The sequence below is a fragment of the Trichogramma pretiosum genome, unplaced genomic scaffold (genome assembly GCF_000599845.2).
Source record: "Trichogramma pretiosum strain Unisexual culture from Peru unplaced genomic scaffold, Tpre_2.0 scaffold93, whole genome shotgun sequence".
NCBI classification, from domain to species: domain Eukaryota; kingdom Metazoa; phylum Arthropoda; class Insecta; order Hymenoptera; family Trichogrammatidae; genus Trichogramma; species Trichogramma pretiosum.
Window position 1 is genome coordinate 226,909 of NW_019640795.1, and position 17,254 is coordinate 244,162.

Genomic DNA, 17,254 nt, shown 5'->3' on the forward strand with positions numbered 1-17,254 from the left:
TTATTTTAATCGATGCGAGAGATATATTAAACAATAGCACAGTTTTACTCTGCACATTCGATAGTTTTTTATACTCGCCACGAAAAAATTACAATAAAATTTAAAGTTCAGCTTTTAATCCTGTAAATGGTGATTATTGCGCAATAGTATGTCATTTATATTGTAAACGAAAACATTATTCCAAGAGATGTAGAAACGAGGATGGAAATGAAAATTTCCGAACCAACTTCTAATCTATAAATTCTAAAATTCACTTACGTAAAGTGAACTAATTTCATCACAATGTAAGATTTTAATTTTAATTGAATTTTCGCTGTGATTAGAAAAAAGTAATTAAACTTGTTATACTAACATCGATTACCGGTAAGTAATTTGAAGATTTTCTTTCTATCATTGATGAGTGGATAACATTTAAGTCGAAACACAGTAAATTATAATAATTTTGATGAAAAGTCCGATTTTTGTACAAAATTGTAGCTTATAGCTATTTCATTAATATTAATTTAATTAATATTTTATACAATACATTGACATAGTTATAGTTCGATGAGTACAAATACTTTCGTCAAGTCGTTACCATGCCGTTAATGACAGTCGGTAGGCTTTGCCGCCCGAGACTTTCAATACGAGGGCAAATCGATTATAAAACAGTGCATAACTCTCATACTCATTGGCATCATCACAGATAACTGTAGAATCGTTGATGTTCGCACTTATCGATAATAACATTGAAAAATATATAATCAACTTAGTCTATTATAATGCAGAAATTATTGCGGCGAAACGTGTCAAATTTGCTGCTTCGAGCGCCGTCTTTGGACTCTATCTCGCAAGATCTCGATTGAAATCCCATCAGTTTTGACAATTTGAGCATTTCGGTAACCTTCTGTCTTTTGTCCTGACTTTTTTTGTCTCTTTATTCAGACCTGTAAAGAGAGAAAGAACCACATGAATATTCGAACGAAAGAAGAGCTCGTATAAGAAGACCATTAGTACGAGCACAAATCAGGTGGAGTAGGGTCAATAATTAGTTGCATCTTGTGCAGCGCGTCGTTTGTACAATGCGATAATGGAATCGACGATCACGTCAGAGCGACTTGCCACCGATGCGAGTCCACGATACGTATGTGTGTTTATCGTATATATTCAAACTCATTGTTCGCGCAGGCAAAAAGCAGCAGAAGAAAAGAAATTCGTATGCGTATACGCGTGCATGTGCTGTGTACGTACGTATAAGATAGTGCCGCAGTGGCGCGAATGTCAAGCAGGTGGCCAACGCGTGATTCAGTCTCGTTTTTGCATATGCATGCGCTGCTGTACATAAATACGATCGACGGCTCGTCGCCAAAGTGGCGAACAATCGACGACTCGCGTGGTTATACACACGGGGGCCCCACATCGCATACGCGTTATTATCATACGCACGACAGAACATTTTTTCTGTATACCGCACGTCTCGTGCCGATGGCCGATGAATCGCCGATACTCGCGAGTCTTCGCGATGCGAGTACGTGTCTCAGTTTTAGCTGCAACACATGCGATCCGAGCTCCGTAAGAGTACATAATCTGACCCCCGAACAATGAAGCTCGTGGCAGCTTCGCTTCGGACTTTTCGGCGAGCAGCCTATTCTTTATCTTGACTCGTTTCCTTCCCCTGTATGCAGCGCGCTCGTACACGTATAGGTACGCAAGGAGCTCGATGCACTTCCGCCGCACGACAACTCGTTCAACGCATCACGTGCAGCTGTGCACCGTCGCACGTGTGCGGTGGCGGTTGCCATTATATCGTATACAACGACAACATTTATGTATACTCACGGATAAGGTCGGTGCCGAAGGTGATGGGCTCCTTGCGGACGCTCTGGATCTCCCTGAGGACACTGGCGTTGAAGGCCAGAGCCGCCAGCCGGGCAAACAGCTCGTTCACCCCGTCGCCGGTTCGCGCCGACACGGCCCAGAACTCGGCGTGCATCCGACGGCCTATGTCGCTCGCCTTCTTCTCCACGATCTCGTACACCTGGTTCGACTGCAAAATTACGTCGCGCGTCATTTTTTACTTTTTAGGAGTAATTTCCATTCGCACTGCTATACCGACCAATAGATCTCGTTTCGTGCCCACGAGGAAGACGTGGTAGGGTCCGTTGTTGCTTCGATTAGCCTCGGATAGCCACTGCTCGCAGTGGTGCAGCGACATCAGGCTGCCCAAGTCGAACACGACCATGATCACTGCGGAAGGATAATAATACGTTGCTTAATAATCGTCTCGCACCGCAACCACAAAGTCAATCGGAAAAAAGTTCATTCGCGTATATCGTTACCGTTCGCTCCTCTGTAGTACGAAGCCGCGATGCATTTGAATCTCTCCTGGCCCGCTGTGTCCCATCTGCGAACGCGCAAATAGAAAGCGAAACATGAATCTGCGTACTTCAATCATCCGATGGGACTCGACTGAATTTTCTGCGCGAAAGCGAAGAAAAGTCAGTCGTTCGTTCGGAATAATATGTAACGTCGATGCTTCGATGATCGTTAACGATCTAGACCCGAATACCAACTAATGGGTATCGCTTCGACATGCTAAGTTTAATGAGCGTCGAGTACTTACATTTGCAGATTGAAAGGAACTCCGAGAATGTCGAATCTCTCGACTTCGAAATCCACGCCGATTGTCGCTTTGTAATTGCAGTCGAATGACTTGTGACAGAAGCTGAAATTCACACAAATTATTCGCATATGGTCTTTGTTAAAGAAACGATTTTAACGTAAAAGTGAAGAAGGCGTCGATTAGTCCGAGCACAAGCTCGAGCAGGCTGAAATATAACAATGTCTTGGTAAAATCGGTGCCAGACTCTCATTTTGTAGCCAATTCGGGGCTACATAATTTCTACCGATCTTCATACTTGATCCGATTTCGTCGTCGAGTTTCCTTCTGCGTCTACATTGCATCGCGCGCGCAGCTATTTGAGTTTCTCACGAAAGGACATCAAACGATCGGGGGACGATTCGCTGAGAACGGCAAAAGATCGGTAAAGTATACGCGCGATAAATCATCGCGGCAGAATTGAGAAAGCCCCGAAAAGAAATCTCGGCGCGGATCGCGAGTTATGAAAGGGTCGGGACCGAGCGCGATAAAGTCCACTGCTCGGGCCGCTTCTGTCTTCCGGCCGCGCCGAGCGAATTTCATGCGAACGTATATACGTGTAATGCGTAGCGTGCATCCGCGATAGATGTGTGTGCGTGCACGTACGTGTGTACGCAGCGAGTGTACCCTCTATCGCGAGGCGCGTTAGTCAACAACATCCTGCGCGGACTATATACACAGCGCATGTAGGTATATAGCATGCCGGCGCACGTAAACTCGAGTCACGGCTCGCTGGAGCCCTTGAAACCGCTGCTGCTACTGCTGCCTCGCAGCACACCGACTCGCGGAAAAAAAAGAAGAAAGCCGAGAGAGACGCGCAGCCGTAATTATCGCCATCTTCTATCGCTCTCGCTCTCGAAATCATGCACAGTGCATACACCCACTCGGCCAAAGTCTGTCGAAAGGACTGCGCTCGTTTGGCAAAATTACATACACGCGAGGATATGGTTAGAGACGAATTTTACTCACCGATTGACCAAGGCTGTTTTACCGGTGGCGACGTCCCCGAGGACTATGACTTTGGAAATCCGCGGCATGAGCGGCTGAGCCGCGCAAACACGCCGCACCGCCGAGCTAAAGTCCCGCTCGTGGTAGTTCGTCTTGTCGGCTGCGAACGGTGCTGGCAGTTTGCGTATCTGACGACAATTCATCCTGACGTTATTATTATTTTACAAATGACCAATGGACTTTGTTTTATTTTATTTTTTCTCTCGATGAAAAGGTCCTGCCCTCGCCCGACTATTCAAGCGTATATTCGTGTGTGTCCTCGCGAGGATATAACTGCACATACGCGTACGGAATGATGTACTAATTGTTTTGTATATTTTGCATATTTATTCGACGCACTGCCGCGACTCGTGTTTGTGTATATATAATGCTCCGTTTTCAATATCACCTTGCCTCGACGAGCTGCGTACGAACGGCAAATTTCGCGCGGATAACGCTACTTCCTTTACGCAAACAAAACATTGGCTTTCTATTAAAAAGCTCCGTAAAATTCTCAAAAATAATTTGATAAAAAATGTTTGCTTATCTTTTTTGGAAATTAAGAAATTACGTCTGCTTGATACGCATTTCTTATTAATTCTACAAACCTATGCTGTATGCGTGCGTAACTTGATCATGGAAGCTGCTTTCTTTTAATTTGCCTTCATATTTGTATTTTTAAATTTGAATTCAATTCATTTTACAACATTTTGAAATATTTGTAAGTCTATATCAATCTGACAATTTTCAAATATACTTTCGTTAAAAAATCTTTTTAAAAATGTTATTAATGATGTTCCCAAACTCAATTGATTTTATTTAAATGTGTACACGTTCATGTGAGCTTTAACAAGTTTAACTTTATGTTGATAAAAATGAAGTCACAAATATTCATTTAAAATTCCCACGTGTAACTATTTTTGAAAATAGAATGTTTTTTCATTTTCTAAATTTGGCTACAATTCAAATAAGCGGATAAACGTTGAACTTCAATGTATATTTTGCTGATTTCGATCAGACTGTACACGCTTTTGAAATTAAAAATGACACATTTTTCGAAAAAAGCTAGAGGTAATCTTTAAAATATAGTACGAAGTAAGCTTTGGTCAATAAATCGACAATCGTATATCTACGTAGAATGAACATTTAAAAAATAATGATTATCATTCAATAGACTTCAATTTTTTATGCCAATGATAAGATATTTATCAATAAAGTTATGAAGTTATTTCAGATAAGCTTACAAAAAAGACAACCTGTAAATTATGTGGTTCATTCTTTCAGTTTACCATGGGAAAGACACATCATAAGTCAGACAGATCAAGACATAAGCGATCGAAATATGGAAAATCGCATCGTTCGCCTTCTTCGGACTCCGGCAGGCGTAGGAGCAGAAGCAGTAGCATGAGTAGCGTCAGCAGCAGCAGTAGCACCATCATAATCAGAGAAGTCAGGAGAGACAGAATTTCAAAGCCAAATAATGACCAACGGTGTCCAATGAACCATGGTTAGTATTCGATTTAAAATACCAAAATTGGTTTTTTTAAAACCAATTTTTTAACAAGTTGATTAGTTAAAAATGTATACTTTCAATAGTCGAAGTTAACTATGGAAATCCTCAGCCGTCTTGTTCAAATCAAAGAGATTTCCCGGTTTACGTAGATGAAAATAACGTGAGTTTTTATTTTTACGTACTTTCCACGCATTTGTTTAGTCATATTAATTATATTCAATCAATGTTTTTTTTCAAGTTACAAACAAACTACGAAAATCCTAGGCCTTCTTGTTCAAATGAAAATCCAAGAAGAGATTTTACAGGTAGCATAGATAATAACAACGTAAGTTACAATTTCTTTACGTATTTCTACCTTAATAGTATCATTTTCAATCGATTTTTGTTATTTAAAGCTAAGTCAAGTAGTACCTTCGTCATATTTGGAAATAGGGCTGAAGAAAAAAAATATATCATCCAAATTTATTGGTCTTATTTCAAATCAAATAAAAAGTACTGGTCAATTATGTCTGGAGATATGGTCAGAATACTGCCAAAGAAAAGGTATAGATATGTACGATCCAAACCTTAATGAAATTTTAGAATTTTTCTATGAAAAAAATTCCGAGAGAATGCAATGGGAAGTTTTAGAAAAACTTAAAAAAATCTTGGCATGTATCATTAAAACTGATATTTGTAACAATCCGTTGATAGAATTCTTTTTTGAAGCTTTGAAAAATGAAAGACCAAAACTAGAAAAGGTTCCTGCTAGTTTATTTAAAAAAATATCACAATTGCAAAAAGATAATAATTATTGGTTAAATGTTTTTAAACAAAAAGATGAAATAGGGACCATAGTGGTTGTTACGAAGTTTAATCAAGTTGTGAACGTCATTACCGAACAAGATTTTGAAGCGTTATTGATACAAACTGCACTAAATCTGTAGATATTTGAATAAAAGATTCGGGGCTGGTTCGAGGAATAAATGCAAATTTATCAGTTTCGTAATGTCTTACATTATTTTCAATGTCCTTGTAATATTTCACTTTTCACTAAAAAAAGATACAAAAAGTACATACGTACACGAACGTATTTAAAGTTGGCAAGTGAGCTCGCACACGTGCATTTAAAAGTCCTGCATCCTGTCATTTTCTGCAAGGGTGAGCAGGTATTATTTTTTGTATGCGCAATTGCTGCGATGCACACGTGCAGTTAGTCCAGACTCGCGCGAGTCGATAAAAAGAAATAATATCGCGCTGGCGCTTTAATGACACTCGCATCGTAAAGGTAATATTTACCTATTGTCGTGCGCGTACGATTCATTGTCATTTAGGTGTAAGCGTAAGTACCGATGGCTCGGTAAAAAGTTTTCAGATAATTGGAACTCACCGTGCGATCGCTGTTGACGTCACTGTTCATCATCTTGTAAATAGCCGATCGGGTCTCGAGCATATCCAGTTTAACCAAAAAAAAATGTACAGGCGAGCACACACACAACTTTTGCGATGTCGGAAGTGCAGCAGCGGTCGTAGCTGGGCGTCTACGCGTCAACGCGAAAATCCACCGTGGCTGTGGGTCAAGCTGCACTCAACACTTCGAAGACGAGCTCGTCGCGGCGGCTCATTTTTCGCAGTCGAAAATTCGTCTCTCCATGCAGAGATACTTCCGAATTGACAAAAGAACACCGCCGGCAAATGTACGAGTCGCTTTGGCACTTGTGCGTCGTGTATATAGGGCGGCTCGGCGTGTGTTGTTGTTTTGTTGTTAAAGGCTGTCGGGACTGTCGGGACTGTCGGCGTGGAGTCACGGTTGCCGCGGCAGGTGCTCGGCGTCGAATGACGACTGTACGTACACAAGCTTTGTGCGCGCCTACGACTAAGGTAAGTAAGGTACGAGCGCATGGTGGAGGTAAAGTGTCGGGATATGCAGGCCGCTGGCATATATGAAGGCACGAGGCACACGAGCCACGGGGGACGCGCTTGCCTGCCCTTACCACCCATATCCTATACCTGCGGGTGTGCGAGTACTCGACTTTTCTATGATTATTTCAACTTTTTCAATTGCGCTGTAGCATCTTTTTTTTTTATTATTTATGTTTTTAATATGTGTCATAAGATTACTTTAGTCTCGCCGATGTGCCGTGATAAAATCAAACATCTAAACTCATTTTTTAAGTCCATCGTCGGAAAAATCCTTTTCGTAATTCATCGCACAGATGCACAGCACACATCTCTCTATGACTTTTGAAGAGCATACACAATTTGTTCGAGTGCGCGAACTTCAAGTATAGTAGTCCGTACAGGTGAGTAGTTTTGTCGCCTATTCGGATCGTAATGGTTTGTAGACTGCATTGGCGATTACGGAGCACGCTAATCACACACACCATGACGTTGGGGGCGGCCAATTTTGGAATGAATATTAAAATTGTTTATTCAATGTTTCAGGGAGTTTTTTTGAAGTAATTAGTTTTAGAAGGCCAAAAAATTCTCCGGAAAAGTCGTCACCGCGTTTAAATTTTAAATTGCCTGAAATATTGTAAGCAAAATGTATATGAACAGATAATCGGTAACTTAATTGTCAACAATATGCTCACAAACGATTTTGAAATAGTCTCTCGACAAACTGATTGTGTTTATAGTAAAAACAAATTAGTTTGAAAAGCAAGACATTAAACCAAAAGATAAATTTTATTCATTCAATTTCGGTGTCACTAGATAGAAAGATCTAACGTTTATTTTAGGCATCAAAATGGATAAATGTGAAAAAAAATCCGAAGAAGTTGACTCGGAAAATAATTTAAGTAAACGCGACATTGTTGTTTCAAACGACAAACAACACGTTAGTTATATTTGTCAGGAGGCATTTGCACTAGAATCGAGCATGATATCACACCGAATCGCAATTCACAATAAACAAAATAATTTCGCTTGTGACAAGTGCGAAAAGAAATTTAGGTTCCGAAGTCATTTGAGTAGACACCAAATATCAGAACACAAAAGTCGCAATGATCTTGCATGCGACCAGTGCCAGAAGAGATTTGTGAAAAAATCGACTTTGTTTACGCATCAAAAATTGGTACACAAAGCTGTCAAAAATGTCAAGTGCAACAAGTGCGAGAAGAAATTTGAAGATAAATCAACATTACTCAAGCACAAAAAAATATTCCACGAAATTTTTAAAAATTACTTATGTGAAATGTGCGCTAAAAGATTTGATACTAAACATAGTTTGCTCTTGCACATAAAAACTGTCCATAAAAGTCGCAAAGATTTAACATCTAACAAGTGCGAAGAGAAATTTGTAATAAAATCAGATATAATAAGCCGCCAAAATACAGTCCATGAAGGTCGCAAAGATTACGTGTGCGACAATCGCGAGAAGAAATGTGGAAGTAAATCAGTTTTGTTGAAGTATCAAAGGACAGTCCACGAGGGTCGCAAAGATTACGAATGTGACGGGTGTGAAAAGAAATTTGGACAAAAATGGATTATGATTCGGCACCAAAAAACAGTCCACGAAAGTCGCAAAGATTACGTATGTGACAAATGTGATAAGAAATTTGGGATTCATGAATATTTGAGAAAACACCATAAAATAGTTCACGAAAATCGTAAGGATTTCGCATGTGACAAGTGCGAAAAGAAATTTGGATACAAATCGCATTTGCTCTGCCATCAAAAAACAGTTCACGAAGGTCGGAAAGATTATGTATGTTACAAATGCGAGAAGAAATTTGGGGGACGAGGCAATTTGACCAGACACCAAAAAGTAGTCCACGAAGGTCACAAAGATTTTGCATGCGACAAATGCGAGAAGAAATTTCAAGAAAAATCGAAATTGATAAGACACCAAAAAGTAGTCCATGAAGGTAGCAAAGATTTTGCATGCGACAAATGCGAGAAGAAATTTCGAGAAAAATCGAATATGATAAGACACCAAAGGACAGTCCACGAGGGTCGCAAAGCTTAAACAAAAGACGATTGCGAGGAAAAACAAGGATTGACAATTGCAAATATATGTAGAATATTCATACACATGTTTTCTAAAATTCCAATAAAAATTCAGCCGAAATGACATGTCCTACCTGAACTTCACGTGCTATCAAATAACATTACATCATTGATAAACCTCGCGTAATTATATCCCGATCCTGAATTAATCAAACATGCATTAGTGAAAGATTTTTAAGAACTTGCGGACAGACTGAATATTTATGCTAACAAAATTTTTTTCGGTAATAACAATACGTTCTCACTGAAAAAGCCAACTTGAAACCCATTTGATACTTTAATTAAAACAAAAAATGTTTGGAAAATATTAATCAAAATTAGGAATAGCTATTATAATTTTGTTTTCCTTTTTTAGTACTCTTATCAAACTAAAATCGCCACCAAAATCTAATGGAAGTTTGTGCGGAGGCTACTCTTTTTCTAATCCGACACTGGTTGCAGAACGTCAGATTTGGATTTATAAATGTTTTTTTTTATTTTTCTTGGGAAGATTTTGTTCTTATACCAAAATCTATCAAGATTTGTCGACTTTCCGAACAATCAGTATTTATCAATCAATGTCATTATCATCAGGACGTCGCTTTAATTCAATTCGAACCTTCTTTTATTGAAATGGATGACAACTGCCAGAAACGTATCCGTTCTAATCTGTATCCAATATTCAACACTAGCAGGAAAAAAAATTAGGTAGACAAATCAGCTCCATGATCCAATATTATATCGACCGTACATGCGGCAAAAGATTTTCCATAGTCTATTGCAGCGGTGTCCGGCCCATCTTGTCCCGAGCATCAAGCTGCACAGATCGCTAGGTATCATCGTTGATCTTGGAGAATAGCTCCGCCAAGTTATCATCGTTTTTTTAAATTTTTGATTAAAATATACAGTTGACGAAGAAGTGTGCGTCACTCATTTTTGGCCTTTCAAATTCCAATTGAACTTTTCATGCAAGCTCTTAAATCTTTGAACTTTAACTAGAAAATACATGTCTATAGTTTGACACACGAAGCATCAACGCAGTCACGTATAATTCAAGATATATTTTTTTAAAGTAAAGTGTCCTAATGACTATATGTAATTCGCCGATTCGGCAAATTAATGCAGGTTGAGATCGGTATACTCAAGATTTTACCGAAATGTTATAGTGCTACATCATGAATAAAGATGGCGCGGCAGTTTGATTATCGTATGTTAGTATTGCAGAATGTGCAGTTCTCTACTGAGACGCATATGGTGGCCCGGCGAATGAAATGTCGAAACACACGTGAGTTTGTAAACTAACATATCGAAGTAATGTCACTTCACTGTGTTCACAAACAGTTTGATACAGAATCAAAGGATATTGGAAAATCTGCAGAAGCGATGAACAACGAAGAATTGGTGGCTGCAATTGTGAAATGTACCAACTTTGCTGCTATAAAGCATACATCCCAAAGACGTTGCAATGCAGCAAAGACTCCCTACATAAATCATCCTATTGGTAAGTCATCCGATTAATTCACAAAAAATTCATTTGCTTATTGGTTTATCTTAAATATTATTCATTTTCAGGCGTTGCTAATATATTAGTCGAAGAGGGAGGTATTTACAGTCTTCCTGTTATAATGGCAGCTCTTCTCCATGATACAGTTGAAGATACAGACACGACTTTTGACGAAATTAAAGAGCATTTTGGTGAAAAAGTGTGTAGCATCGTAAAAGAGGTCACAGATGATAAGTCTCTACCGAAGCAGGAAAGAAAACGATTACAAATTCTCCACGCTCCCAGCAGTAGCTATGAAGCAAAACTAGTCAAATTAGCTGATAAGCTTTACAATTTGAGAGATTTAGAAAAAGAAACTCCTGTTGAATGGACTGAGGAAAGAGTTGATGAATATTTCAAGGTGCGTTGGAAAATTTATGTGTAAATCCCAGTTAAACTTTGTACATTTTTTTCATATGGAAATTTTGGTTAAATTCTTTTAGTGGGCCGAATCCGTCGTTCGCGGATTGAAAGGAACAAATGCGAACTTGGAACAAGCTCTCGATGAATTATTTCAGCGGCATTCTACAAAAAAGAATAATATTTGAACAAATAAAAAACAAATGTATTTATAATCTTGAAAATTTTCAATCTTGAATTACAGAACTTGTAAAAATAGTTTGAATAAGTGTTATCTGTATCAGATTGGAGTAAAGTATTTATATTTTTCGAACATTTTAAATAAGCATTAAAATCGCCAGTTATAAATTCCACTGACGTAATTAGATTTTATCTATAATAATTTGAAATTTTCACATAAAAATAACATCCTTCAAATAGTAAGGAATATCACCGGAACTGTGGGAAAACAACGATGTCGACACCAACAAATTTCAAGCTATCCTGAATCTTCAATATTATAAGAACATTTCGACTTAAAATTTGTTTCTAATGAGTTTTTTAGCACCATTTGTGCATCATTTTGACATTTTCTTTTATGAATTTCATCGGAGTGTTCGACTGCAATGATATTAGCTGTCATCTGTCATTGAAAAAACCAATGAAAAAGATGTTATCGTTAGAATTCGTACCCAATCTTTATCTCTATTAAATTAATTAAATTTAGACTCGTGTAAGCATGAGAATAAATTTTCTCGGTAGAGTGGGCAAATCCCAAATTTAGCTCCTCACTCATTCATATCGTTAAGCATTGATGTTTTTTAAAGAACTTAAATTTTATTGTGTTTCAAGGCGAACACTGTTAAATAGGGGTAGTTTAGCTCCGCATCGATCGAGCGCATACCAAGACCTTCCTCGCAATGCTGTCCACTCAATTTATGCAATAAAATTTTTTCACCTCGTCATTGTTATGTTAACACGTCGATGGTGATAAGACGACAGGTTCCTTACTATTTCTGATTTACATGTTGAATATTTGCAGGAATTTTTCTCACTAACATAGAAAATCAAGACAATCTTGTACGTATTTTTTTGTTTACTTTTGCGAGTTAAACTCTTGGAATTTTCAAATAAGCTAAAAATTATAATTTACGCCATGACGTAAAATGTTCTATATACTCCTCTGAATATTATATTATGTCTAGAGTAAAATTGACTTTTTTCTTTGCCATTGGAACCTGAAGAGATGGGTCACGGGAAATTTAATGACATTTTACGTCAACTACAATTCTATTGGAGCTCAAAATTATTTATATCAAAATTAACGATATGATAAAAACTAGTGTATGGTTTTTAATTTGGTACAATGAAACTATTTCGAATTCAAAAATATTTTCAGTCTTTACTTTTTTAGCGAGAGAATAAATGTTCTATTTTTTTCATTATAAATTAATAATATGATCACTTGTGGGATAAAATACTGAAATCAGACAATTTAATACTAAAATCATAATTTAGACTATTTCCGGTTCGCCGTATTTATTTTACATAGAGTATTTGCAAAAGAATTGTCAAATTTCCGAGGCTTTGGAAGAAGTCTCTTATTCTTTCGCATCTATTGATGAAACATAAGTAACTCCATATTCGTATTTAAAGGTAAATAAGAGTGACGGCTTTAAGATGAAACAAAATAAACAACTTGTGCTGCCACAAGAGACTTTCGAATGTCTGGACTCTACGTGGGCGTAAACTCGAGATCCAAAAGTAAAATTCACTATCGGCTCACGGCTACTACAATTATTAGCGCGTAGTTGAATCTTTTTTTAATCACAGGGCAAAATCATCGACAACGATCGATACTCGAATAAACGTTTCTAGCGAATTTTTGCGACCGGCATATACGCGTAAAATAATAAAATATAACTACGCGAATCGCGACACGGACACCGAACGTGTACAATGATACCTGTACTTACACAACGAGCTAGAGTCAATGATACAAGTGCAATAGTACCTGTCATACTCAATTCGAATGCGTCTATGTCTAGGGCAAGGCTAACTAGAGTATCGGTCTTAATGAAAAATCATCGAGTCGAGTCTTGTACAATTTTCACCGAGAGAAAATCTCGACTCGCCAGCGAGTACGATGTAGCTCTGCTCGACTTTCGACGAGTTGATATTTTGTATCGAAAGGTTTTTTTGCGATCGACGAGCGATTTAAAACAATTGTCGAAATTGTCATGAAGCCAAGCGAGCCAAATAAAACGATTTACAAGGTAATACCCTGCAACGCGTCGCACCGTGTATACACATATTTAAAAGGATCAATAATTCTACGCGATGACTCATACACGTGTATCGTATGGGAGCACATCGGGCCGCGTGCCGCAGTCTATTAAAAATATTTTGCCACTCCTTAATATTTTTCTATATCCCTGTAGATCGAGTGCTAATTTTTGGCGTTTGCATCTACTTATTTTCTGTCGCCTGCACACTTGCTCGAGGCTCGAACGAAGTTGAGAAAAAAAGTCCTGCTGTCATCCTCGAGCAAAATCGAGCGGATGTTGTTGTACACGTAATCCAAGTCCGTATTTAAAAAAAAATGTAGTGGGCGACTTATAGTGTCCTTTTATGGACACGTACACACAGGCCGCGCACTGCAGACGTCGAGCCTCAAGGAATCAAAAGTAGAACGCTTCGCCTGTCGTTGTCTGGCCGCAGAGAAACTCGTTTTCCAAATTCTCTCTCTGTCTCCGTGAATGAAATGCAGCAACTCGCTTACTATACAGTATTTAACGTCGATTTTCGAATGTAGTTTTATTTTCTCTTTCTTTCTGGGCGTGCTTTGATTATTTCTCAACGAAAAGGGTCAATGAAAAACGCCATGATTGCGCCTACGAGCGCAGGCCATAGTAGGTACGTCGAATTCAACGATAAAATTCATCGGTCTTCATTTCGATCGATAAAACGATGGATTCAATTGAAAGCATGGAGATCGTTGTTTGTTTAAAATACGAAGCCAAGTTCGTTCGTGTCGAATGTTATAATGTGCATAGATACACAGCTATCGGCTATAATATCGAGACACATTCACGCAGCTCCAGTGCGCATTGCGGTCGCAAAACTCGCAGTCGGCAAGCGGCCAAGCGGCAACACGAACTTTGATACAGCAGCAGCAGCAGTTTTGCGAACACACACGGCAATTCTCATATAGCGAACAGACACGCAAAATATAGACACGTAAACTCGCGCATAGACACACACACACACACAAACACCACACACATACAGCTTTGATTGCTGTTCCAGGCGCGTCGCTCCAGCCAATGAGAAGTTAGCCAGCACGTCACCGTCGACCAACCGCTCGCAGCCAAGCCGCCAGTATAAAACGCCGAAGCTAGGGCCGCGCGCGTCACAGTTGCGCTAGTTCGTCCAAGGAAGTATCATTGCCAGCTTCCAGCGACAAACGACTCTCGCCGCTATCATCAAATCTTCATACATCGCTCGTCGATTATTTGACTTTTTTGCTCTTTCTGACGCTTAACCTCTACCACCCAAACCAAAATGGTAAGTTTTTGATTTTACGATTTTTCCTTACTTCTATTTTTCACTCGCCGACATATTTCGCTTTATCTTTGAATCCAATTCGCTTGCTGCCGTTTCGATGCGAAAATAACGGTCGTCGAATAGACTTTCGCGACGGCCCGAAATAAGGGAAGAAGACTCGCGTTTCTCGCCGAGCGCTCGGCCATTTTGCGCGAATGAACTATAACGGTCGCCGGCCGGCGACGCCCCAACGGTGACTCAGCCCTTGGGACTTGGAATTCCGCGATACCGTTGAATAATTTACGCGCCTCTGCTTTTTTTTCATCGATTCTTTAATGCCCCCGGTCGGCTTTCAATGGCACGATCATTAAAGTTTAGATTCGCATACTCGGTCGTGCTAAAACTCGCAACGCTCAAGGCTCGCCCACGTCTATAATAAAGTAAGAAATTATCGGGTATTCCGCGAGGTCGGCTCATCGCTTCACGGGGAGCAGGGGAAGTCAAGGAGAGGGCAGCTGTTTTAGTAGAGCGTATCGTCCGATTCGCATGTATTCGTACGTTACGCATCGTATTTGTATGGCAGCTGTATACACGGCGTGGCAACCGCCGAGAAGAACTTGCCAGCAATTTCCTTCTATGGGAGAGACCGCTCCTTTTTCGCGGCGTTCTCTCCGCGCGCGTACAAGATGTGCCTGTTGGAGCTCGATCCGTTGGAAGGGGCGGGAGAGACAGAAAGAGAGAGCCGACCGCCGAGCCTCCGGATGTTACTTGCAATGGGTTGCGCGCGATACTTCATGTGCTTATTTATGCTTTCGCAGCGTCAGACAGCGATTTAACGGTTCTACCAGAGCAATTCAAAACTCGTAGCCCGCATTCTTTATGAGTAATAAGAAGCTCTCCTATCTCTGAATTTCTTTCGACTTATTCGTTAAAATTTTTCGCGAAATTTTTCCTAGCTTTTCGCCTACTGCAAAATTTTTTTCGATTCAAACGAATGACTAATCTTTTTACTCTGAATTTCAGCGTGAGTGTATCTCAATCCACGTTGGACAGGCTGGAGTTCAGATTGGTAATGCCTGCTGGGAGCTTTACTGCTTGGAGCATGGCATTCAGCCTGATGGGCAGATGCCATCAGACAAAACCATTGGAGGTGGCGATGACAGCTTTAACACCTTCTTCAGTGAAACTGGTGCTGGCAAACATGTGCCCAGAGCAGTCTTCATTGATTTGGAGCCCACTGTTGTTGGTATGTCACAAGCTTTTTCATTCAAACTTTTTCATTCCCAATTCAAGTATAATTATTTACTAATTACACTTTTATCTATTTAGATGAGGTACGTACTGGTACATACCGTCAGCTGTTCCATCCCGAACAGTTGATCACTGGCAAGGAAGATGCCGCCAACAACTACGCCCGTGGCCACTACACCATTGGCAAGGAAATCGTCGACTTGGTGCTTGACAGAATCCGCAAATTGGCTGATCAATGCACAGGTCTTCAAGGTTTCTTGATTTTCCATTCCTTTGGTGGAGGTACTGGCTCAGGTTTCACATCCTTGTTGATGGAGAGGCTGTCAGTTGACTATGGCAAGAAGTCCAAGTTGGAATTCGCCATCTACCCAGCTCCACAAGTCTCAACTGCAGTTGTTGAGCCATACAACTCGATCCTCACCACGCACACTACCCTGGAACATTCCGATTGCGCCTTCATGGTCGACAATGAAGCGATCTACGACATTTGCCGTCGTAATTTGGATATCGAGCGCCCAACTTATACCAATCTGAATCGTCTGATTGGTCAGATTGTTTCATCCATCACGGCTTCGCTCCGTTTTGATGGTGCTCTCAACGTCGATCTGACCGAGTTCCAAACCAACTTGGTGCCCTACCCCAGAATCCACTTCCCACTGGTCACTTATGCTCCAGTTATCTCTGCCGAGAAAGCCTACCACGAGCAACTCTCGGTTGCTGAAATCACCAACGCCTGCTTTGAACCCGCCAACCAGATGGTCAAATGTGACCCACGCCGTGGCAAGTACATGGCCTGCTGTATGTTGTACAGAGGAGACGTCGTACCAAAGGACGTCAACGCAGCCATTGCCACCATCAAGACCAAGAGAACCATCCAGTTTGTCGATTGGTGCCCAACTGGTTTCAAGGTTTGTACATAACTTTGTAATCGCTAATTAATAGTTAGTGAATATTGCAGTGTTTAATAATGAATTTATTTAATTTACAGGTCGGTATCAACTACCAACCACCAACTGTCGTTCCTGGCGGTGACCTTGCTAAGGTTCAACGCGCTGTTTGCATGTTGTCTAACACAACAGCCATTGCTGAAGCTTGGGCCCGGCTTGATCACAAGTTTGACTTGATGTATGCCAAGAGAGCTTTCGTTCACTGGTATGTCGGTGAAGGTATGGAGGAAGGTGAATTCTCCGAGGCTCGTGAGGATTTGGCTGCTCTGGAGAAAGACTACGAAGAAGTAGGCATGGACTCCACCGAGGGCGAAGGCGAAGGTGCCGAAGAGTATTAAACATGATCGCTTTGGTTTCAAAAGCGCATATTAAAAATTTATTTGATCACAATTTTTGCAAGGAAATTTTTTACTTCATTTACACTCGAGACATTCTGTATTTTTTAAATTTGTTTCAAGTTTAATAAATAGATTTTTCCGAGCATATCATACCTTTTGAATCATTATTATCCCTTACCTCTA

At 40.0% G+C, this 17,254-nt stretch overlaps 4 protein-coding genes across 4 annotated transcripts; 3 read left to right on the top strand and 1 right to left on the bottom strand.

Moving 5' to 3' along the window:
• Positions 1–386: 386 nt before the first annotated feature.
• Positions 387–3,986, bottom strand: LOC106653453 (ras-related protein Rab-34). Its single transcript, XM_014372901.2, has 6 exons — positions 3,608–3,986; positions 2,603–2,704; positions 2,319–2,383; positions 2,096–2,226; positions 1,819–2,026; positions 387–926 (listed from the first exon to the last, which is right to left on the bottom strand). Exons 1-6 carry the CDS (start codon positions 3,787–3,789, stop codon positions 853–855), a joined length of 762 nt encoding a protein of 253 aa, XP_014228387.1. The 5' UTR covers positions 3,790–3,986; the 3' UTR covers positions 387–852.
• Positions 3,987–4,914: 928 nt separating this feature from the next.
• Positions 4,915–6,064, top strand: LOC106653284. The gene is made up of 5 exons (XM_014372684.2): positions 4,915–5,132; positions 5,222–5,298; positions 5,377–5,463; positions 5,534–5,888; positions 5,958–6,064. The coding sequence occupies exons 1-5, from the start codon at positions 4,916–4,918 to the stop codon at positions 6,062–6,064; spliced, it is 843 nt and encodes a 280-aa protein (XP_014228170.2). The 5' UTR covers position 4,915.
• A 4,335-nt stretch (positions 6,065–10,399) lies between these two features.
• LOC106653285 (guanosine-3',5'-bis(diphosphate) 3'-pyrophosphohydrolase MESH1) lies at positions 10,400–11,198 on the top strand. The gene is made up of 3 exons (XM_014372685.2): positions 10,400–10,608; positions 10,680–11,011; positions 11,094–11,198. Exons 1-3 carry the CDS (start codon positions 10,422–10,424, stop codon positions 11,196–11,198), a joined length of 624 nt encoding a protein of 207 aa, XP_014228171.1. The 5' UTR covers positions 10,400–10,421.
• Positions 11,199–14,386: 3,188 nt separating this feature from the next.
• Positions 14,387–17,223, top strand: LOC106653497 (tubulin alpha-1 chain). The gene is made up of 4 exons (XM_014372952.2): positions 14,387–14,556; positions 15,559–15,781; positions 15,865–16,694; positions 16,775–17,223. Exons 1-4 carry the CDS (start codon positions 14,554–14,556, stop codon positions 17,069–17,071), a joined length of 1,353 nt encoding a protein of 450 aa, XP_014228438.1. The 5' UTR covers positions 14,387–14,553; the 3' UTR covers positions 17,072–17,223.
• Positions 17,224–17,254: the final 31 nt, after the last annotated feature.